We start from the raw sequence: 19,726 nt of genomic DNA on the forward strand, positions 1-19,726 counted from the left end.
CCAGCTTGTAAATTTCTATGATTCAAAGAAAACATATCAAAAGGAATGGAGAAAGCACAATATGCAGAGAACAAAAGTGAAGACTCTTTGTTCTAATACTTTGAATTACATACACACAAACACATATGCATATACATACATATAGAGATAATACACATAAACGTTTGAAAAATATTTCACGAATTTCTAATAAATATTTGCTAATAAAGAAATATTACATTAGAAATAATCAATTAAATGCTTATATTACCATGAACTTAAGCCTGCAGATATTGGAAGAAGTTCACAACACTCCTGGATCTCTGAGTTCATGACAGTAAACTTGCATTTCTTTCATAATATTAACAGGATGCTTATGATAAATGCAGTGCAAATAGAGATGCTTCGTTCTCATCATGGGCTGCTGAAACTAAATTTATGTTGAGTATTGCTATGCCAGGTATATTGTATACCCCATAAATAAATGACTCATAACTAATTGATGTATGTATTATGTGTATATGTATCTACATATGTGTGTATATATATTTTTAATATACATTTTTTAACATTAAAAGGTATTTTTACCCACTAGAGAGTTTTAATCTCTTAAGCCATAATTTTACATCATGTATTATTAATTAAGAGCATGGTGCTGAAGTCAGATCGCTTTGGCAAAAAATGTTTATTAGCTGTGTGACCTTGGGCAAGTTCCTGAACCATTCTGTGTGGCAGTAACCTCCTCTCCAAGACGAGAACAATAATTGCACCTGCCCCATGGGGTGATTGCAGAGATTAAATGAGTTAAGGCATAGCACTACATAAAGTATGAAATAAATGTAAACTTTCATTATAATTACTGGTATGTGCAAGGCCCCATGCTAGGTGCCCTGAGAGATAAAAGTAAAAAGTAAAAAGACACACTTACATAGTTTACTATCCAATTAGGAACACAAACTACAGTTCCACATAAAGTTAAATACTAATACCCAAGAAGAAAACACACAGTCCAGTTCAGCAGCACAGACCAAACTTTTAAATACAAAAGCCATGGGGAACTGGTGACTTAGAGCAGAGGGGCATTTTTGTAAAAGGTGTCGGTCTCACATTTATTTCCCTTCATCTGATGCTTATCTCTTTGACATGATGAAAAAAGGTTCAAGGCAGATTGTATAATAAACACATTGCAATGGCCCAGCCCTGTGTTAATCCTGCAGTGGTTTAGCCATTGGTAACTGCTACATGACGCAGATGCTGATGCTGGATTAAGACTCTTGACAACAGAGGTGGGTTGATCTGTGAGTGTTCTAAGAAGTGGGCCAACCCATCAATGTCAAGTCTACAGAGGGTTGGCAAATGCATCAGCTGATTTTTAAATTTTTTTCTGAGATTTATGGAGAGTTTCAGGCTGTGATTATCCAGCTTTAAAAGTAATTTTGTAAAATAACTGGTACAAAACAGGGTGTGCCCCACTGCCAAATGAATACTACAGTTAACAAGTGCTCTGTGAGATCAAGGACAAGGCTGCTTATTGTGGTCTGGGGTGATCACAGAAGGCCTTGGGAAGAAATTATTATGAAAGGGCTTTCAATAAGAATTTAAGATAATCCTTGCACTAATTAATCCCTTTTAGTCAAATATTAGTTCTCCCAACTTAATTTTTAAATTTGTCACTCTAAATTTTTACTTACAGACTGTCCCCGAATGGTGCTCTGTAACAAAATACAATTTTTTGGCTAAATTATGAGTTTAGTAGGTTTCCATGAGTTGATCTGAGAATACAGCATCCATAGCGTTGCTTCTGTGGGTAAAGGGGAGCTATTCTGAACTTCAGACAATCATTGACAAATCCATTTTTGAAAACTCTGCTCTGATTGGTTCTTTCTTTCAACAAGTGTTTATTAAGTGCTCTTGATATGTCAGACACTGTTGCAGGCACCGAGGATACATCAGTGAACAAAACAAAAATCTCTTCCCTTATGGAGCTGACATTCTAGAGAGAAGAGAGAGTTAAGAAGCATAATAAATAATTGGTGTAGTGTGTTGGAATAAAGAAAAAGTAGAGAAGGGTAAAAGGGATGGGGTGGGTGGCAATTCTAAATAGGATGGTCATTGAGAAGGTGACATTTAAGCAAAGTGTGAAGGCAGCAGGCCAAGGTCACTGACCACATTAGGAAAGAGCATTTAAGGCAGAAGGAAAAGCCAGTGCGAAGGCTCTGAGGCTGGAGTTTACCTAGTGAGTTTAAGAACAGCAAGGCTGCTGTAGCTAGACGTGGGAGAGAGGAGAGAGAAGATGAGGTCAGAGAGGTGTAACTCATGTAGTGGCAGGTAGGGGACTTGCCAGATCATATAGCGCCTTGCAGGCTATTCTAGAGCTTTTGAGAAAATGAGAGATCACTTGTATTAGGCTGGCTTAAAATAGGGCCATCTGTATAAAAATAATTCCTCTTTAAATTGTCTCCTTAAACTTAGGGGTATACACAAATCACCCAGGATCTTGTTAAATTCAAATTCTGACTTAGTAGGTCCGGGGAAAGACCTGAGATTCTGCATCTTTAACAAGCTTTCAGGTTATATCAGGCTGCTGGTCCACAACAACACTTTGAGTAATGAGGTCCCAGGGGCTTTTTGGCTTATCTCTCCACCAGCTGGTTACAAGGGTCTTTTTGTTCCCTTTGAGCCTGAAAAGACCACCTCAAAAGGTTTTTCTTTATATTTTTACATTAGCCATGCATCCCCTCACTATTCATGGTCCTATTACCTCGCTAGTAAGAGCGTGGTCCAGAGCTGCCTCCGGGACTATGAGGGAGGTTGTCTGGCTGTTTCCATGCACAGTGTAAGAAGTTTCTAGGGCTTCTGCAGTGCCACGTGGAGGCTCTGCTTCTGAACCTCGATCTGCTCCCTGAATAATAATTTCACCTCTGACCACATTCTTGTCTTACTCCAATGACAGAAGCTCTAATACAGGTCTTCACTCCTGATCCTATACCTAGTGATAGGTACCTATACCTCAGTACTGTAAACTGAGGCAGCTAGGGGACTTGGGTGATGTTCCCAGGCAGAAGAGGTGGTCAGGTGGTCCATGGAAGCCTGTTTGTTAAGGAACAAGGCTGACTTCTTAAGAGCCAGCCCAGTAACGGACAGTGGAACAAATCTGGAAGGACTTGCCATTTCCAAATATAAGGCATAGGATACAGAGTCCCATGGGCTTGAGTTTGAATTGTGCTTCCATCCCTTACTGTGTAACCTGGGGAATGCGCCCGGGTGTCTCTGAGCTGCAGTTTTCTTATCTGGAAAATGGGAATGATACCAACACGTCCTTTGTAAATTGAGATAATGCATTTAAAGCACCTAGTAAAGTGCCTGGCACAAATGATACAAAATACGAGTTGCTATTATTTTTGTAATTTCTACTACCATCCCACTACCTACCAAATCGCTTTGATGCCCGGCATTAGAGCATCCACCTTTATGTTCTCTGGAGTTAAGGTACTAGAGCAAATCCCTCAGCAAAGGTGTTCAAAGAGAGACACAGGCCCGAGCACTTTCTTCATGACAGATGTCACAAGAGATAACTGGAGGAGCTGAAGTTGTTTAATTTAGAAAACAGGTGATGGGGGACAGGGGTGATGGCTCTTAGCGTTGCCTTGTTCAGCGAGACCCTGAGGGCACGATGAGACCGCGGGGAAGAGATGAAAAGGCAGCATCCCCCCGCCCCCCGGGAGCATATCAGAGAAACTCTCTAAGACCGAAAGCGAGTCCGCGCGAGATGGGGGTGGGAGCGCCCGCGGGGGTCGTCTCCTGCGCAGCCGCAGCGGCGGCGCCAATCACCGGGCGCATCCCGTCCTCTCGCGACGGTACAGTTGTGCGGTCGTGACGTCGGAGGTAGCCGTGGAGAGACCCGCTCGGTCCCGACAGTGAGCTGGCGTCAGGAGCCGCAGGGTCACAGCGTGGGTTTGAAGCCGCCTCTGCCACCACCATGAGCGGCCGAAGTCGGGGTCGAAAGTCCTCCCGCGCGAAAAACCGGGGCAAAGGCCGCGCCAAAGCCCGAGTCCGCCCTGCTCCGGACGACGCCCCGCGCGACCCGGACCCTTCACAGTACCAGAGTCTCGGGGAAGACACCCAGGCGGCACAGGTGCAGGCTGGCGCGGGGTGGGGTGGCCTGGAAACCGCTGCGTCCGCGCAGCTCCTCCGGCTGGGGGAGGAGGCCGCCTGCCGGCTCCCCCTGGACTGTGGCCTCGCGCTGCGGGCCCGAGCTGCGGGGGACCGCGGGCAGGCCGCGGCTAGGCCCGGCCCGGGAAAGGCCGCATCTCTCTCTGAGCGCCTGGTGGCAGACACTGTCTTCGTGGGAACAGCGGGAACCGTGGGGAGGCCGAAAAATGCCCCCCGCGTTGGAAACCGGCGTGGCCCTGCCGGGAAGAAGGCCCCAGAAACCCGTAGCACCGCGGGGAGGGGGCCTCAGGTCATAGCTGGTGGCAGGCAGAAGAAAGGGTCGGCAGGGGAGAATACCTCGGTCTCAGCTGGGGAGGAAAAGAAGGAAGAGAGGGATGCAGGGTCAGGGCCCCCAGCGACGGAAGGCAGCATGGATACGCTGGAGAACGTGCAGCTGAAGCTGGAGAACATGAACGCCCAGGCGGACAGGGCCTACCTTCGGCTCTCCAGGAAATTTGGGCAGTTGCGACTGCAGCACTTGCAGCGCAGGAACCACCTCATCCAAAATATCCCGGGCTTCTGGGGGCAAGCATTTCAGAACCACCCCCAGCTAGCATCCTTTCTGAACAGCCAAGAGAAAGAGGTACTGAGCTACTTAAACAGCTTGGAAGTAGAAGAGCTCGGCCTTGCCAGATTGGGCTACAAAATCAAGTTCTACTTCGATCGCAACCCATATTTCCAAAATAAGGTGCTCATCAAGGAATATGGCTGTGGTCCTTCTGGCCAGGTGGTGTCTCGTTCTACTCCAATCCAGTGGCTCCCAGGGCATGATCTCCAGTCCCTAAGCCAGGGAAACCCAGAAAACAACCGTAGCTTCTTTGGTTGGTTTTCAAACCACAGCTCCATTGAGTCTGACAAGATTGTGGAGATAATCAATGAAGAATTGTGGCCCAATCCCCTGCAGTTCTACCTTTTGAGTGAAGGGGCTCGTGTAGAGAAAGGAAAGGAAAAAGAAGGCAGGCAAGGTCCAGGAAAGCAGCCAGTGGAGACTACTCAGCCTGGGGTGAGCCAGTCCAACTGATCCTGCACAAGTCTCCCTGCTACCTCCTGCTGGGCTGCTCCTGGTTGACTACATATTTGGCTCGCTGCCTTCTCTTCATGTTGGCCTCTGTGTACTATAGACCCTTTGGACTTTAGTTACAAGAATATGGCGTTTATGATCATGTTCTTTTGCCTCCCATAGCCTCTTGCTTTTCTACGTTAGTGTCACATGTTATGTGATCGCACCCGGACTGTTCATACGTTAAGCACACATACTTTAGATGTGTGCTGCCTTTTATCTACATTGCCTGGACCTCGTTCTTGGCTCTGGCCTTTCCTACTTGTCTTTAACATGGACACTCATGAGTAATCCTCCAGGACGACCAGTTCATCCTCAAGCTCTGCTCTTTCAGGGCCAGTGACTTGCTGGACTTCGTGTTCATGCTGGCCATGCATGTCATCTATGCAAGCGTTTCCATTGCCACTGCAGAATGAAGCCAGTGCACATGGTGTTAGTCATCAGCCAGAACTTACTGTTCTGTGGGTCTGGGGTCACCAGCTAAGATGTCACCTACTTTATTTCTGGCTTTGGCCTGTGGTCCATGAGACCCATCCTGCTTGATGTTCTGCAGAATGGCACTTAACTGTTGGGCATGCATGAAGTTAAGGGCAAGAAGCAGTATGCCATGTGTTCTGTACCATCATGTGTCTCTTCTTGCTTCTGGGCCCTTCTACTGGTGAACTTCAATCTCATCAGGATCTTCCCATGCCATGTCACTATCAAGCCATTAAATTTTGTCTGTGTTGCTGTCAGCCCCAGTTGGCTTCCTGGTCAACAAGGACCTCAAGAACTGCCTGTGGACTGAGGCCCCCTACCAGTGCATGAGACACACACCTACCCTCCCCAGCTTTCCAGGAACCCTACTGGCTGCCAGACTGATGGGCGGGCTGTTATGTGTGGACATGTGTTCACCGTCATTATGCTGTGGTTCCAGGTGAGGGTGAGGACTGGGCCTATATAGAATCCAGATACCACTGTCAACTTCCCTTATTCCCTTCTAAGACATGAGCAGAGTGCTATAGTAGGGGTTCTGGGGAAGAGGTATTTCTGATTTGTGGGTCTCTGCTTGCTTGACTTCAGGTCACTCATACTTCTTACTTCACTTGCCTGCCTTCCTCCATTCCTCATTTCCTCCCTCATTCTTCTTTCCTCCCTCCCTTTCCTGGTAGCCTCCTTTTCTCCTCTTGCGCCTTCCCCTTCCTTTTTTCCTTATTCTTTTTGCGCCTTTCCCTTCCTTTTTTCCTTATTATTTTTTATTTTGTTTAAATAGAACCACAGAGAAAACAACTGAAAAACCACATTTTTCTACATACAGCTAGGGAGATAGCTGAGAACTTGGCACTGCACACATATACTAGATTGAAAGAGAGTTGAGGAAACCAGAAGGCCAAGTGGATCTGCTGGCAGACCCTGAACCTGTCTCCCGGGCTTGCTCTACAGTTCTGAAGTTGAAAAACCGTTTCATGCCTAGCATCTGCTCGAGTGATAAACCCCAAGGCAGGCATATCATAGACTAGTGTTTACTCTTGTTTTGACTTTGTTTTAATACTCCCTAAGACTCAAGTGCCTCCTGCTGTTTCCTTCTTTGTGGTAGCCTCTGGCCATCTGGACCTCAACCCCCAGCTTTCCCACTTTCAGCAGTCCTTTGCTCTCTTTGCTTCTACCTCAAATAGCCCCAGGAGTGGGTTTTAGTCTCCAATATGGAGTATCTCAAGCTTCTCCTGGGGGATGGGGATGGGGATGGGCAGAATCTGTTTTGGATTTCCAGGTTATTTCCAGTGGGTGTAAATGCGAAGCTGGGCCTTTCCCTCTCTTATCCCTGAGAGTGGGGAAGAAGGACTGTATCTACGCCTGTTCTTCCCTACCTTCTCTTTTGTTAGGGAGACCTTATTCTAAGTTCCTCAAGAGAGACCTTGACTTAAAGTTGTAGCAAGGGTGTGCTAGGCTGGAGATTTGGAGCAAAACCATCGAGTAGGCGTGATACCGGTACGGAGCGGGCCTGGAAAATCAGACAAATGGCTTGAAAAGCCGCAGGGGGAGCATGCCTGTCCCTCAGTGATAGAGTATGGGAGGGACCTCCTTAGCTTGGAAAAGGAGAGTTGAAGAGATTATGGACAAATAGGATGCCTAGTTGAGGGTGTTTCCAAAGTTTTGTCCAATCTTATCATCAGTAGATTTTATAAGCCACAGAGACAGACCAGGAACAGAATAATGTTGCTTTGGTTACTTTCTTTTTTGTTCTAGGTATGGCTTTGTACATGCAGAAGAGTGCTATATGCTGCACATTTTACCTTTAAAGTCTTACCACTTTCCCCATTTTAGTCTAATGGGAAGATAGAGCTGTGCAAATCTGCTTTTTTTTGTTAATCTTTTTTTTGCTCTTTGTTATGGACATTTTCAGACATGCGCAGAAGTGGAGAGGATGGTCCTTGGACCCCATGTGTCCATCACCTAGCTGCATCATTTATCAGTTATGGTCAACCTGGTTTCATCTGTATCTGCCTCTTTTCATCTGTATTGTTTATTGAAAATGCAAGACACTAAGCCAATGCAACCGTGACTACTTTGGGAGATTGGTAGTCTCTTTTGATGGTGATAGTGATGGGGTGCACTATCATAATCACATCAGGTCTGCTTTTTGCTTTTAATGTTAACTAATGAAGTTCCAGAGATGGGCCTTAGAAATGTGTTTTAAGAATTAACAAGGAGTCTCAAAAAGAAATGAGAGGGATGCTTCCTTTCCCTTGCATCCACAAAACAAGAGAGAGACTGTTCTGTTGTAAAACTCTTTCAAAAATTCTGATATGATAAGGTACTTGAGACCCTTCAGCAGAATGTCAATCTTTTTTTTCTGTGTAACATGGAAACTTGTGTGACCGTTGGCATTGTAATCAGCTTGTACTGGTCTCATAACTCTGGTTTTGGAAGAATAATTTGGAAATTGTTGCTGTGTTCTGTGAAAATAATCTCCCCAAAAATAATTGGTAACTGGTTGTTGTACTTGGTAATTTGACACCCTGTTAATAACGCAATTATTTCTGTGTTCCTAAACAGTATAAATAGTTGTAAGTTTGCATGCATGGTGGAAAAATAAAAACCTGTATCTCTGTTATATTTCTGATTTTCAAAAAAGAATTGGAAGGTTGTTAAACAGAGGTTGGGCAGTTAAAAGGGTATATACATTGCCCTAGGTAAGTGATTCCCAAGCCGCGGACCCTTGTGTGGTTAGCTACACAAAAACACATAAGATTTTTATTTCTAGGACTTTTTCCCAAAGATTGAGATTCTATGATTCTGAGAGGAAGCCAGGTAGCTTAGTTTTTAACATGCGTTCTAGTTGATTCAGAAGCAGTGAACTCCCATTAGAATAATCTAGATTCCATGAATCATCTAGATTCTAGTAGGAATACAGTGCTTCTTAAATTTTAGGGTGCATCTGAATTGTGTGGGGAGTCCTGTTAAAATATGCATTCCGATATAGTAGTTTGGGATGGAACCTGAGATTCTGTATTTCTAAGGAGCTTCCAGATGATGACAGTGCTGGTAATTTGTGAACTGCACTTTGAGTTGAAAGGGGGGTGACCTTGAAGTCCCTTTTAAACTCGAGTAATGGTGCTCAGCTTTTGTTGCACACTAGAATTGTCTGGGAAGCTTACAGAAACACTGCCAGAGCTCCACACAAAGACCAACTAAATCAGAACGGGGTAAGGGGTAGGTCTGGGTGCAGATATTTTTATAACTTCCCAGGTGATTCTAGTGTTTAGCCAGAGTTGAGAACTACATCCTCTGATGCTGTTCATTTCAGATCCATAACAAGGATCATTTCCCATTAATCAGGAGAAGCAGTGGCAGACAACCAAGTGCCACACTAAGCTGCCCAGCAGAAAATGGACAAAATTAGAAGTGGGTTGTTACTGACAAGAAAATAAAATGGGCTTATATGACAAAGGGTTTTAATAAATAAACATGCAGTGTTCAGGGCATAGTAGGTGCTCCAGTGTTGAATGAATGAATGAATTTAAAGCACCCTTTGGATTCAGATGCCTCAGGGCATTTGAATTGGGTAATTTGTGAAGTGGGCCACATTTGTTTCGTAAGAAAATCTATCAGTTTTCTGGGGCTGCCATAACAAAGTACCACAAACTGAGTAGCTTAAACAACAGAAATTTATTTTCTCAGTTCTGGAGGCTAGAAATTCAAGATCAAGGTATCAGCAGGGTTGGTTTCTTCTGAGGGCTTCACTCAGCTTATATATAGTTTTCTTCTCTGTCTTACTGTGTGTGTGTGTCCTAATATCTTACAAGGATACTAGTCATCTTGAACTGGGGTCCCTCTAATGACCTCATTTAACTTTACCCTTTAAAGACCCTGTCTCTAAATTCAGCTACATTATGAGGTATTGGGGATTACAATTTCAACATACGAATTTGGTGTGAGGGCAGGGGCAATTTAACCCCTAACAACATCATAACTTGTATTCTTCTGACACATAGGTGCCTCACGTTATGGTAGTTAATTGTATTGAGGCATATCATGTGCCAGGCACTATTGCAGGTGTTATACAAGGGTTAATATATTGAGTCTTTATGACAAGTGATAATTATCTCTTAATGAGGGGTTGGGTTGAGGAAATGGAGTAAAAAGAGGTTGAGTAAATTGTTCAGGATCATGCTGGTAATGAATGAGCCAGGCTTTAAATTCAGGCAGTCTGGTTCAAGAATGCACACACATAGCACTTGACTCGAGTAAGAATAATCTTCAGTTTATCAATAGTATCTTTATGTAGAATCTCCTAATTTTGCATGTTAAACAAAATTTAAACCCCTGGAGTTTTTCTGATATGTGGAATGCAGAAGGGATGGAGAGCAGCCTCTCCAGGCCTGATCTTCCTCTCAGGATTCACTCAGTCTGCTTTGATTATGAATTGGGAGGAGCTGTCTGCCCAGTTCAATTCTGTTTACGCACTTGCTTCCCTGTGGGTGCAGAGCCTCTCAAACACCTCTCTTCAGTTCCTTGGACAACCCATTCAATCTGGGATGTACTACTTCTCCATCAGCTCATTCATTCATTGCCTCTTATATGAACCAATCCTTGGTGTAGACATTGGAGATATAGCTGTGGACAAATGCAACTTTGAATTTTTCTTCCCCCACCTGCACCGCACCCCGCCACCCACCCGCCATAGGTTTCAATCTCTTCTTAGCTTTCACTTTTTCTCCATCAAGAGATTGATAGTCAGTCTCCTTTTTTTCCATTTTCCTGGGGCTGGTGAATGCTTTAGGTCCATGTGGGTTGAAGAGGGGGCTAAAGGAAGCCTCCCTCACCTTTGGCCTTTAGGTAAGACTTCACAAGGGACTCAGACCTTCCATAACCTGGAGAGGGAGAGCCTCTTGGGTCATTCTAGTTATCTTAAGAGCCCTTGGCCCCGCTTTTAGCATTGACTTTTATTATAATAAGGCCTCTTCTGATTTTTTAACTGTTACCTCCTGGGCTTTTTTGGAAATGTGGTAGGTTTGTGCTAGGCCATAGGTGAGCGGGGAGAGAAAAATAAAATGGTCCTGCCACCCTGAGCTTACCAAAGATCTCTACTAGCTTTGGACTATCTATTTCTTCTTGCACTTTGGGCTTCTTTATTCTAGTCTACTATAGTGGTTTGCAGCAGAGGAAAGAGACACACTGCCCCAGGGAGGCATGTTAGAACCACCTAGGGAGGGAAATTTGGCAAATTTGCTTGCCCCCTGAAGATTCAGAGAAGTCCTCAGTCACGGGGAGCCACTGTAACTGATGGGTAGGGTCATATCCCTCAGGTGTTGGGACAATAAAAAAGTGGAGTATAGGCTATCCAGTCCATGGTTTCTATCTTTATTTGCCCTTAGTGTCTTCACTTCTGCTTTTGGAATCTTCTCCAACTATCTTTCACTGTTCAGGGTCACAACTCACTACTGCTGATTCACTTTCACCTGAAACTCTAGACTTAGACCCTCCTGTCAGGTGTTCAGCTACTGGCCATCCAGGGCTCGAGCCTCCGTCCTGTCAACCTGGTCCTCAGCTGAGGTTTGACAAATACAAGACAAAGTAACTACCATCTGTGTGACACTTCATGGTTAACAAAGCACATTCACTTATATTACCTTGATTATAACAACTATCCCTTAAGAAGGCTCAAAGAGGTTAAATGACCAAAATCACAAAAGTAGTAGAGCCAGGACTTACAAACTTGGGTCTTCTGATTCCAAATTCCATCCATCCATGGGATGGTAAGCATGTGGCCCAGGGCAGATGTCTGGCACTATGAATCTAGATACTTCTTTCCACAGAACCTGTATTTAACTGTATTTAACTTTCTGCACAGCAGATTATCCAGTTGCTGCCAATTAATCTGAGTTGGCATATGAATGTGAAACTTCTTTACCATCCCTAACTACAGCGTGTGTGGTCATAACTACGAGCAGGACCGACTTGACTCAGTGGTGGATGAGTCTTCCTTCAACTGCATTGTTCAAAGGTTAGGATTGGCTCTAGACATAGTATGCTTGCTGATGAGGACTGAGTGTGGTTTTGGGCCATATATATCAACAACTGCATATAAATGAGTTGGAAAGGGGGAAATTTTGCTTCTATAAGAAGAAGTCTGGTAATGGGAGGTTGTCAGGCTGTAGGCTTCAGCGGCTTAATGATATTAGGGATCTGAGTCTGCCATCTTTTCTTTCTTTCCTTGGCTTTCCCCGCACGATTCCCCAGCTGCAAGCATCACAACCTCACCCAGCTGCACTCAGAGGCGGGAAGAAAGGAGGAGGAGGGGGGGCCTTCTTACATGTCTCTGTTTTTATCAGGAAAGAAGATCTTTGTCAGTAGTCCCTGGTGGATTTCAGGAGACCTAAGACAGGTCCCTTGGGCCAGAAATGGGTCACATTCCTACACCCTACCTCAAGGAAAACTTGCATTTTCCAGTATCTCTCATGGGGTTAGAGTTCTGCCATCTAGAAATAAGAGAAGTTCAAGGGGCTAGAGCTGACAGGTGATTTTCAATCACCTGTAGTTTTATGCTTTCTGAGATAATTTTGTGGACGTCAAACACCAGATAACACCTGGAGGCACCGTGCATTTGCCTTTTCCCCCCAGGTCTCCCAGTTACCCCTTGTGACAAGAAAGCTTTACCTTGTGCTTAGTGTTTTGTGTCTCATTTCCTCTATTACATGGTAAATGCTTTTCTCGCCAGATGATGCCTTTTTGGCTTCATATCTCCCACAGCACTTACCTCAGGGTTCACTCAACATTTGATGTGGGTGACCAATAAATGCTGGTTGAGTAAATGCAATACATCAATGAGCTTTCTAAAATGTAAATTTGATCATGTCAACCACTGGTTGAAACCTTCAGCAGTAGGATCCAGAATCCCAAGGAGCTCATAACAAGCCCTCCATTATGTGCCCTTTCCTTTTGTTTCTTTCAAACTTCCTTATTATGAAAACTTTCAAATATTCAGAAAAGTACAATGACCAGCTGTATACCTACAACTTAAGTTCAGTGATTGTGAACTTTCAGACATATTTAGTTTGTCTATTTATGTGTGTGTATATATATTTTGCTGAATCATTTGAATTAGTTGCATGATGCTTCATCCCTAAATACTCAGCGTGCATCTCATTATAAATAAGGATACTAGCTGGGTGTGGTGGCAGATGCCTGTAATCCTAGCTACTTGGGAGGCTGAGGCAGGAGAATCACTTGAACCTGAGAGGCAGAGGTTGCAGTGGGCTGAGATCGTACCACTGCACTCCAGCCTGGGTGACAGAGTGAGACTCTGTCTCAAAAAAAAAAAAAAAAAGATACTTTCCCACATAATCACAAGATCATTATAAGACTAGAAATTGGTTCCCAAATACCATCTAGTATCCGGTCCATATTTAAATGTCTTTAAATGTCTCTATTGTTCCCAAGGTTATCTTACTGTGTTAGTTTTACAATCAGGATTTAATAATATTCAGGCATTCCATTTGACCGTTACATCTCTTTAGTCTTTTTAAAATTAAGATAATCCCCCACCACCTTTTAAAAGTTTCCCACTTGTAACATTGACTTTCTGAAGAAGTTAGGGCACTTGTCTTGTAGGATGCCCCAATACTCTAGATTTGTCCAATTGCTGCTTCTTGGTTTTAACTTTTTCCTCTATCTCCTTTTTTTCTTTTTTTAAACTAAAGATGCCGTTGAAACTACCTTGTCCTGACCCGCGGGACAGTCAAACGGGCCCTGGAAGGGGGAGTGGGAATGGAGGAGACAAGAAAACACAAGAAATGGAGACAAGACAAATAGCCTGATCAAGTCTCGTTTAATAATGGTGGTGCGATGCCTTATATAGGCTGGCAGGGGAAGAGGTTGGGCCAGGGCGGTGACGGGGGCCGGGTCTTCTCAAATTACAATTGCGCATGCGCCGTGGGTTTGTAATTTTCCTGGGCGCGGGATTGCGCCTGCGCCATAGACCGCATATCTTCCTGGGCGGGGAAAAATGTTTGCGCGTGCGCGGGAAAGGTTGGCGCGCGCGGGAAGGTTTGGCGCCGCGCGGGAAGAGTTTGGCGCGCGCGGGAAGAGTTTAGGCGCGCGCAGGAAAGGTTTAGGCGCGGGCGCAGGAACAATTTATAATAAAGAACCCGGAAATGTGCCATTTTGTCTCCGCTTTGCGGAGATCAAGCAACAGAGGTCGGCTAACTCCGGGCCTTATGGCTCCGGACACTACCTAAGATACTACCTAAGTGAAGCTGCGTACTTCATATGTGTCACATCAGAAGGTGCACAGTGAGAGGCTGTCCCACGTTTGTGCCATTAGTTTGATCTTTTGGTTAAGATGGTGATCACCATGTCTGTCTTTTGTAAAGATGCATTTTCCCTTTCCAGTTAGCAGGTAATTTCTAGATGGTTCTCTGTTACTGGGAGAATATTATGTTTCCTAAAACTTTTCATCCCAAGGTTTTAGCAGCCATTGAGGGTTTTTGCCCAAGTCAGATATTTCACTGTCATTTGCAAAATGGTGATTTTATAATCCTGTCATTCTTATTACGTGCTTTAGCTGGTATTCTGGTATAAAGGAGGTCTTTCCCTCATCATCTGGCAAGGGACTACATTTTCTCCTAAAAAGGCAGTGTAAAGACTTAATTCCTTCCCTTTAATCACCAATTTTCAGCATTGGAAGTTGATATAATAATAACCTCCAGTGGTCTCAAAAAGGGCATGATTTCTTTACTGTCACTACAAGCATGTGGATTTTAATTTATTTAATATTTACAGTCAGTTACAGTCAACTGTTCAGTTGACCTGTATTTTGGCCCTAACCAACCTTTACCAAACTCCTCTCATCTTTGTCTCTAACTATCTCCCCTTGCCACCTTGTACTGTGCTCTAGCCAGTATGAACCGTTTCTGATTCTCTGAACACTCGTATTTACACAAGCTGTTTGCTCAGCAAGAAAGTCCTTTCACATACAGCTCAGATATGCTTGTTCTGTGATGTTATTTTTAATCTTTCAAGGCTAAATTAATCCTTCCCTTTTCTTTATTTCCACAATATTCTGTCCACTCTTCAATCTACAGTAACTAATGTAATGACTTGTACTTACCTGTTTACCTGCCTGCTCCCACCAGAGACTATGTGATCCTTAGATCACAGAAGAATAACAAACAGTATGTGATAATCATTTTTGTATTCCCACAGCCCCGTGGCCTACACATAGTAGGTGCTCATTAAGCACTGAATGAATGCAAATGAATGATTCTTAGAAACTGATGAAGGCATCAGTGACCAACTACAAAGAGGTTAGAAGAGCCCAGGAGCAGAGATTGGGAATAACTTCAAGTGAAGGAGAAGCATGAACCTAATAGAAATGGATTAAAAGAGATGGGAGAGGGAAGCTATTACCTGCACAAAGCTTTGGGCAAAAAAAACAGTGGCACCAAACCACTGTCATATTGGAAATCAAGTAGGGAAATGGAAGACAGCAGGAAAGCAAATGAAAAATGTTGGAAATGTACCACGTACACTGTGCTTTAGTAATGTTCCACAGCACATGAGTCTGTAATTGAAAACAATAAAAAGCAAAGCCAATGTGATCCTGGACAATGACTTTCCCAGGGATCTTTCTCTGTCTTTATACGTAGATATGTATATATAATCTGCGATCTTCTAAGAGGTCCCTTGAATTTAAATGACTCCAGAAAATTGGGGTAGAACAATCTCTAAAAGTGGTTTCACTGAAAAGCAACCTGGACAGGAGTTTAACCTGCAGAGTGGAACAGTGTGAGTAAATCTAGGGGAAAATTACTTTGAGCTTCAATACTAAGTAGCCTGAATTCCAAGACTGTGGAAAATATGGTCATCAAACCCCAGTGCTGCTTTGCCAAGTGCTGTGGGACTAGATGATTTATGAGACAATTCAGGGCACTTAGAGTGGGACAGGGGTGCAAGGTGAGGCATTTGAGCCCAGGCACATTCTGGAGGTGGTTATAATTACAGGGCAGATTGTCCCTAAGGAAGCAAAGTTGATGGGGCCCCACCATACCAGGAGATCTCTTCATCTTGTGCTTTGAGAACCTGTCTTGCTACTAGTGCCACCTCTGGCCCGAGGACAATATATTTTCCTTCTAGCATTTATGTGAGAGACACTGAGTCCCTACAAGCTTACATGCCATTCTCTCAGCAGGAGGTCTTATCTGACTTTCAGTAAAATGATACTCCCACTCCTGCTGCTCGCTTTGTACTCCTTCTCACAGCTCCCTCTTTTCCTTGATAGGATTTACAGTTCATGACTATGATTTTGTCCCTGGGTTTGTTTCTTCCCTTAGACTGTAATCTCTCAAAGATCCTTGCTGCTGGATCCCAAATGCCCACACATAGGAAGTATCTGACAAATATTTTGGACTAGTGCAAATGTTGATCTTATGAGCCATAGCCAATTAAGATGGCAGGTTGGGTGGGCCATGCCTTGGGATTGTCCTTTGGCAGGAGGAGATGATCCCTTCCTAATATACAAGTGGCCTGGCAGAGTCCATTTTATTGAGTGGGTACCACATACTAAGGACAGTGCTAAGCACATTATACACATTATCACAACAAATCTATTTTCATACTCTTTTTCCAGATGAGATAAAAGAGCCCAAGAGGGTTTAGGTGACTTGCCAAGGTTACATAAGTTGTAATTTCTGGAGCTGGGGTAGAGGCTCTTAACCATTATTCTGCACTGCCTCTCTGGTGGGGGTTTACAGTATGAGTTTGTGAGTTAGGCTAACATCGTCCTCATGCCTTCAGGAAGGAGGAAGGACAGTGTGTGACTATAGATAGGTTCTCAGCTCTCCAGGGGTTGACGATCACTGTGCCTAATCACAGAGGAAAGTGTGGAAAGTGTGTGTGTGTGCATGCATGCACACGTGTGTGGGGGCCGTATCTAGGTGTGTGTCCAGGAAGGCCATGAGAGTGGCCAGCAAGCCAGCTTTGCCTGCCTGCTGCTTGTCCTCAGGCCCACACCATCCTGAGGCTGCCGGGGCATGATGCACACTCACTCAGGGATCATTGCCCACTGAGGTAGTTGGGTCCACATTTTAAAGGCTCCCAGCTGTGGGCAGGTTGTGGGAAATAGAGACCCTCCTGGCCCAAAGAATCCCAGCAGGTGGGGGCCTTTCTGAATAGAGGCATTAAGCAGATGGTTTGATCAGGCTGAGTCACAGATAGCATCAGGCTCAACAAAAGGCAAGAACAGCTCCTAAATGAGGGATTTGTCTGTATACAGGCCATGTAGGCAGGCCTGCTGATTAGAAGCTGTTCTTTGAGCTCCAGCCTCCCACATGGACAGCAATCCCTATCATTTGTCTTGTCTTGGAATAAGAAAGATGATGAAAAATCAAATCAGGGTTTCTTGATACTACCATGGGAGTGTGCTTTCCCCTTCACAAAATTTGACCCTTCTACTCCACACAGGGATTATATGGAAAGTAAAAAAGTAAGGAGTTAACATTGGGCACCTACTGCATGCCTAAGTGACTTATATACAGTCATTATTTTATTTTTTTACAATAGCAAGCTTATGAAGTCTTCATTGTTACCTACATTTTATAGTTAATTACACTGAAGCTTTGAAAATTAAGAAACTTGCTCAGGGTTACTCAGCCACAACTCTGTCTGACTGGCATCTGTTTGGCCTCTGAACTTCTGTTCTCTCAATTATAACATATCTAGGAGAGAGGAGACACAATCCCCTCCTAGAAGAGGGGAGACACAATTACTCCTGTTTTTAACATGGGTGATATAAATCAGTTAGAATGCTTTCAGTTGCAAGTAACAGAAACCCTGACTTCGGCCCAGAAATAAGGACAGACGCTATTTTTGTAGTAAGGAATCTGGAGGTAGGTGATCCTATGCTTAGTTTTAGCTGCTAACTCATCAAGCTCCCAGATTCTTTGCATTTTTCCAATCCTTCCTCTCCAACATCTTTGGATTTGGCAAAGACTTTTTGTCTTCAAAACTCTCCCATGGCCCTGAGATGACTGCTTTTGTTCCAGGCATCGTATCCCCAAATACAGTGTTTAAAGCAGGAAAGTTAGAAAAGGAAGCAAACAAGGACTTCTCCTCTAGAACCCTATCTCTTTTACCAGGGAGGAAAATATTTCCTGAAGCCTCCCAATGGACTTTATATCTTTTTGGGCAGAAATGAGTCTTCACCCTTAGACGAATTGCTGGCAAAGGGAACTGTTACTGCCATGACTGGCTTGGGCTGACCAGGACTATTTTCCCTGGGAACTGCAAGGAAGAAGGAGCATTGCTGTTAGACAGGCACTCGCCACACAATTCTAAGGCCAGGGACTCATCAGACTCCATGACCACCATTGCTAGAATACCTTGGAGAAGGGAGAATAGTCAACATTTATTCATCAATTCAGACAGCTTGCTTGTTTAGTACCTTCTGTGATCTCAGGCATCAGTTAGGCACCATAGGGTCAAAGGACCTGTAGAATACGGGCTTGCACTTACTGTTTCATCTAAATGGGAAGAGTAAAGATAGATAGATAGATAGATAGATAGATTAAAATATATATATGTATATATATGTATATATATGTGTATATATATGAACAGTTCAATGAAAACATGAAACAAAAATTTAACAAAAGCCAGCATATGACCAAGTGATCATAGGGCAGTACAGCAAATTCTTCTTGGAAGATTTTGTGAGTTTCTTTGTCCTACTCATGATTCAGTGGAAGCACTTTAAATTCTTTTTAATCAGTGGGATTAATTTTATATTTTCTGTTATTTCTTTCCAAATAAAATACATACATTACTATTTCTCAATGATTTGGAGGCTACTTTTGGTCAAGGAAATTATTTTTAGGTGTTAAATCTATATTGTTGGCCTCCTAGAAAGAATATTTGGTGCTTTGGCAAGAGATGTGAACCAGCTATGAATTTAAGTATCAGCCCTGGTAGCTTTACCATGTATGGTTGACTTTTTTGATGGAATTCCTGTGGATCTAAGCAACATGAAAATCAAGTGGTGTCACCTTGCATTCCAATTAAGGATGAACATTTATTTCAACAGTTACATTTGAGGCATCTGAATAATGCAAAATGCTACAGCAGCAGCCAAAACTTTAGTTTGGCCTCTGATTAAAGACAGTCTTCTCAATCTGGCCCCAGTTTCTAGAGTAATCCTGTGAGCAGATTAAACGTAAGCCCGTACTTTGCTGATGATTGTGTGTTGATTCTATAACAATTTGGCTAGGAGTAGTTATCATTTGAAACCAAAAATCCCCCAAATAGTGATTGCTCTGGACCTCCAGATGGAGAACTTTCCCCGTAGCCCAGTAACTTTGCTAAAGATCACCATTTGGGAGGCCGTTCTTTTTGTTGTTGGACTTTTGTTATATTATCCTCCCAGAAAAGCTTACCTTATTTATCTCAGCCTCTTCTTAGTTGCGGGCTAGGGGAAAACAGGGAGAGTCATTCCCAACATGGTTTGGCCCGTGCATTTCTCAGGCTCTCTTTTCATGGGATTGTTCTAATTGGTGTTGGATGTAAGGGTTTTGAAGTCTCACCTCACTTTGTTCGGTATTTTTAAATGCTCCTCGGCCCTAGTTGAACTGGAACCATGGTGCCCCAAGCCATCTTTGAAAGAGACAGTTCTGCCAAACAGTCATCCATGGGTAGTTCTTATTCCCTGAGTGCTCCAGTAGCTTCTGGGTCAACATGCAATTGGTGGAAAATGATGTGAATTTCTTGGCTAAAGAAAAATGGTAAAATGCAGATTGCAGAACATGCTCACCTTGTAGCTGGCTTGAAGTCTGTGTTCGAAAGCCCTGGCCTTCACAACCCAAACTGAAACTCCAGTTGGAACCAAGAAAGCGCAGTGGATATGGACGGTGGCACAAGTAAGCCTGGCTGGAGTCACTGGCTTTGGGTACCTGGTGGCGACAACACATGTTCCAGAATGGTTGTCTGTTAAATGTTTACTAG

General features: G+C 43.8%; 1 protein-coding gene across 1 annotated transcript; it reads left to right on the forward strand.

Moving 5' to 3' along the window:
• The first annotated feature begins 3,836 nt into the window (after window positions 1-3,836).
• On the forward strand, window positions 3,837-8,345 carry TSPYL5 (TSPY-like 5). The gene is made up of 2 exons (XM_011952744.1): window positions 3,837-6,167; window positions 6,549-8,345. Exon 1 carries the CDS (start codon window positions 3,959-3,961, stop codon window positions 5,210-5,212), a length of 1,254 nt encoding a protein of 417 aa, XP_011808134.1. The 5' UTR covers window positions 3,837-3,958; the 3' UTR covers window positions 5,213-6,167; window positions 6,549-8,345.
• Window positions 8,346-19,726: the final 11,381 nt, after the last annotated feature.

The sequence above is a fragment of the Colobus angolensis genome, unplaced genomic scaffold (genome assembly GCF_000951035.1).
Source record: "Colobus angolensis palliatus isolate OR3802 unplaced genomic scaffold, Cang.pa_1.0 Scaffold349, whole genome shotgun sequence".
Lineage (NCBI taxonomy): Eukaryota > Metazoa > Chordata > Mammalia > Primates > Cercopithecidae > Colobus > Colobus angolensis.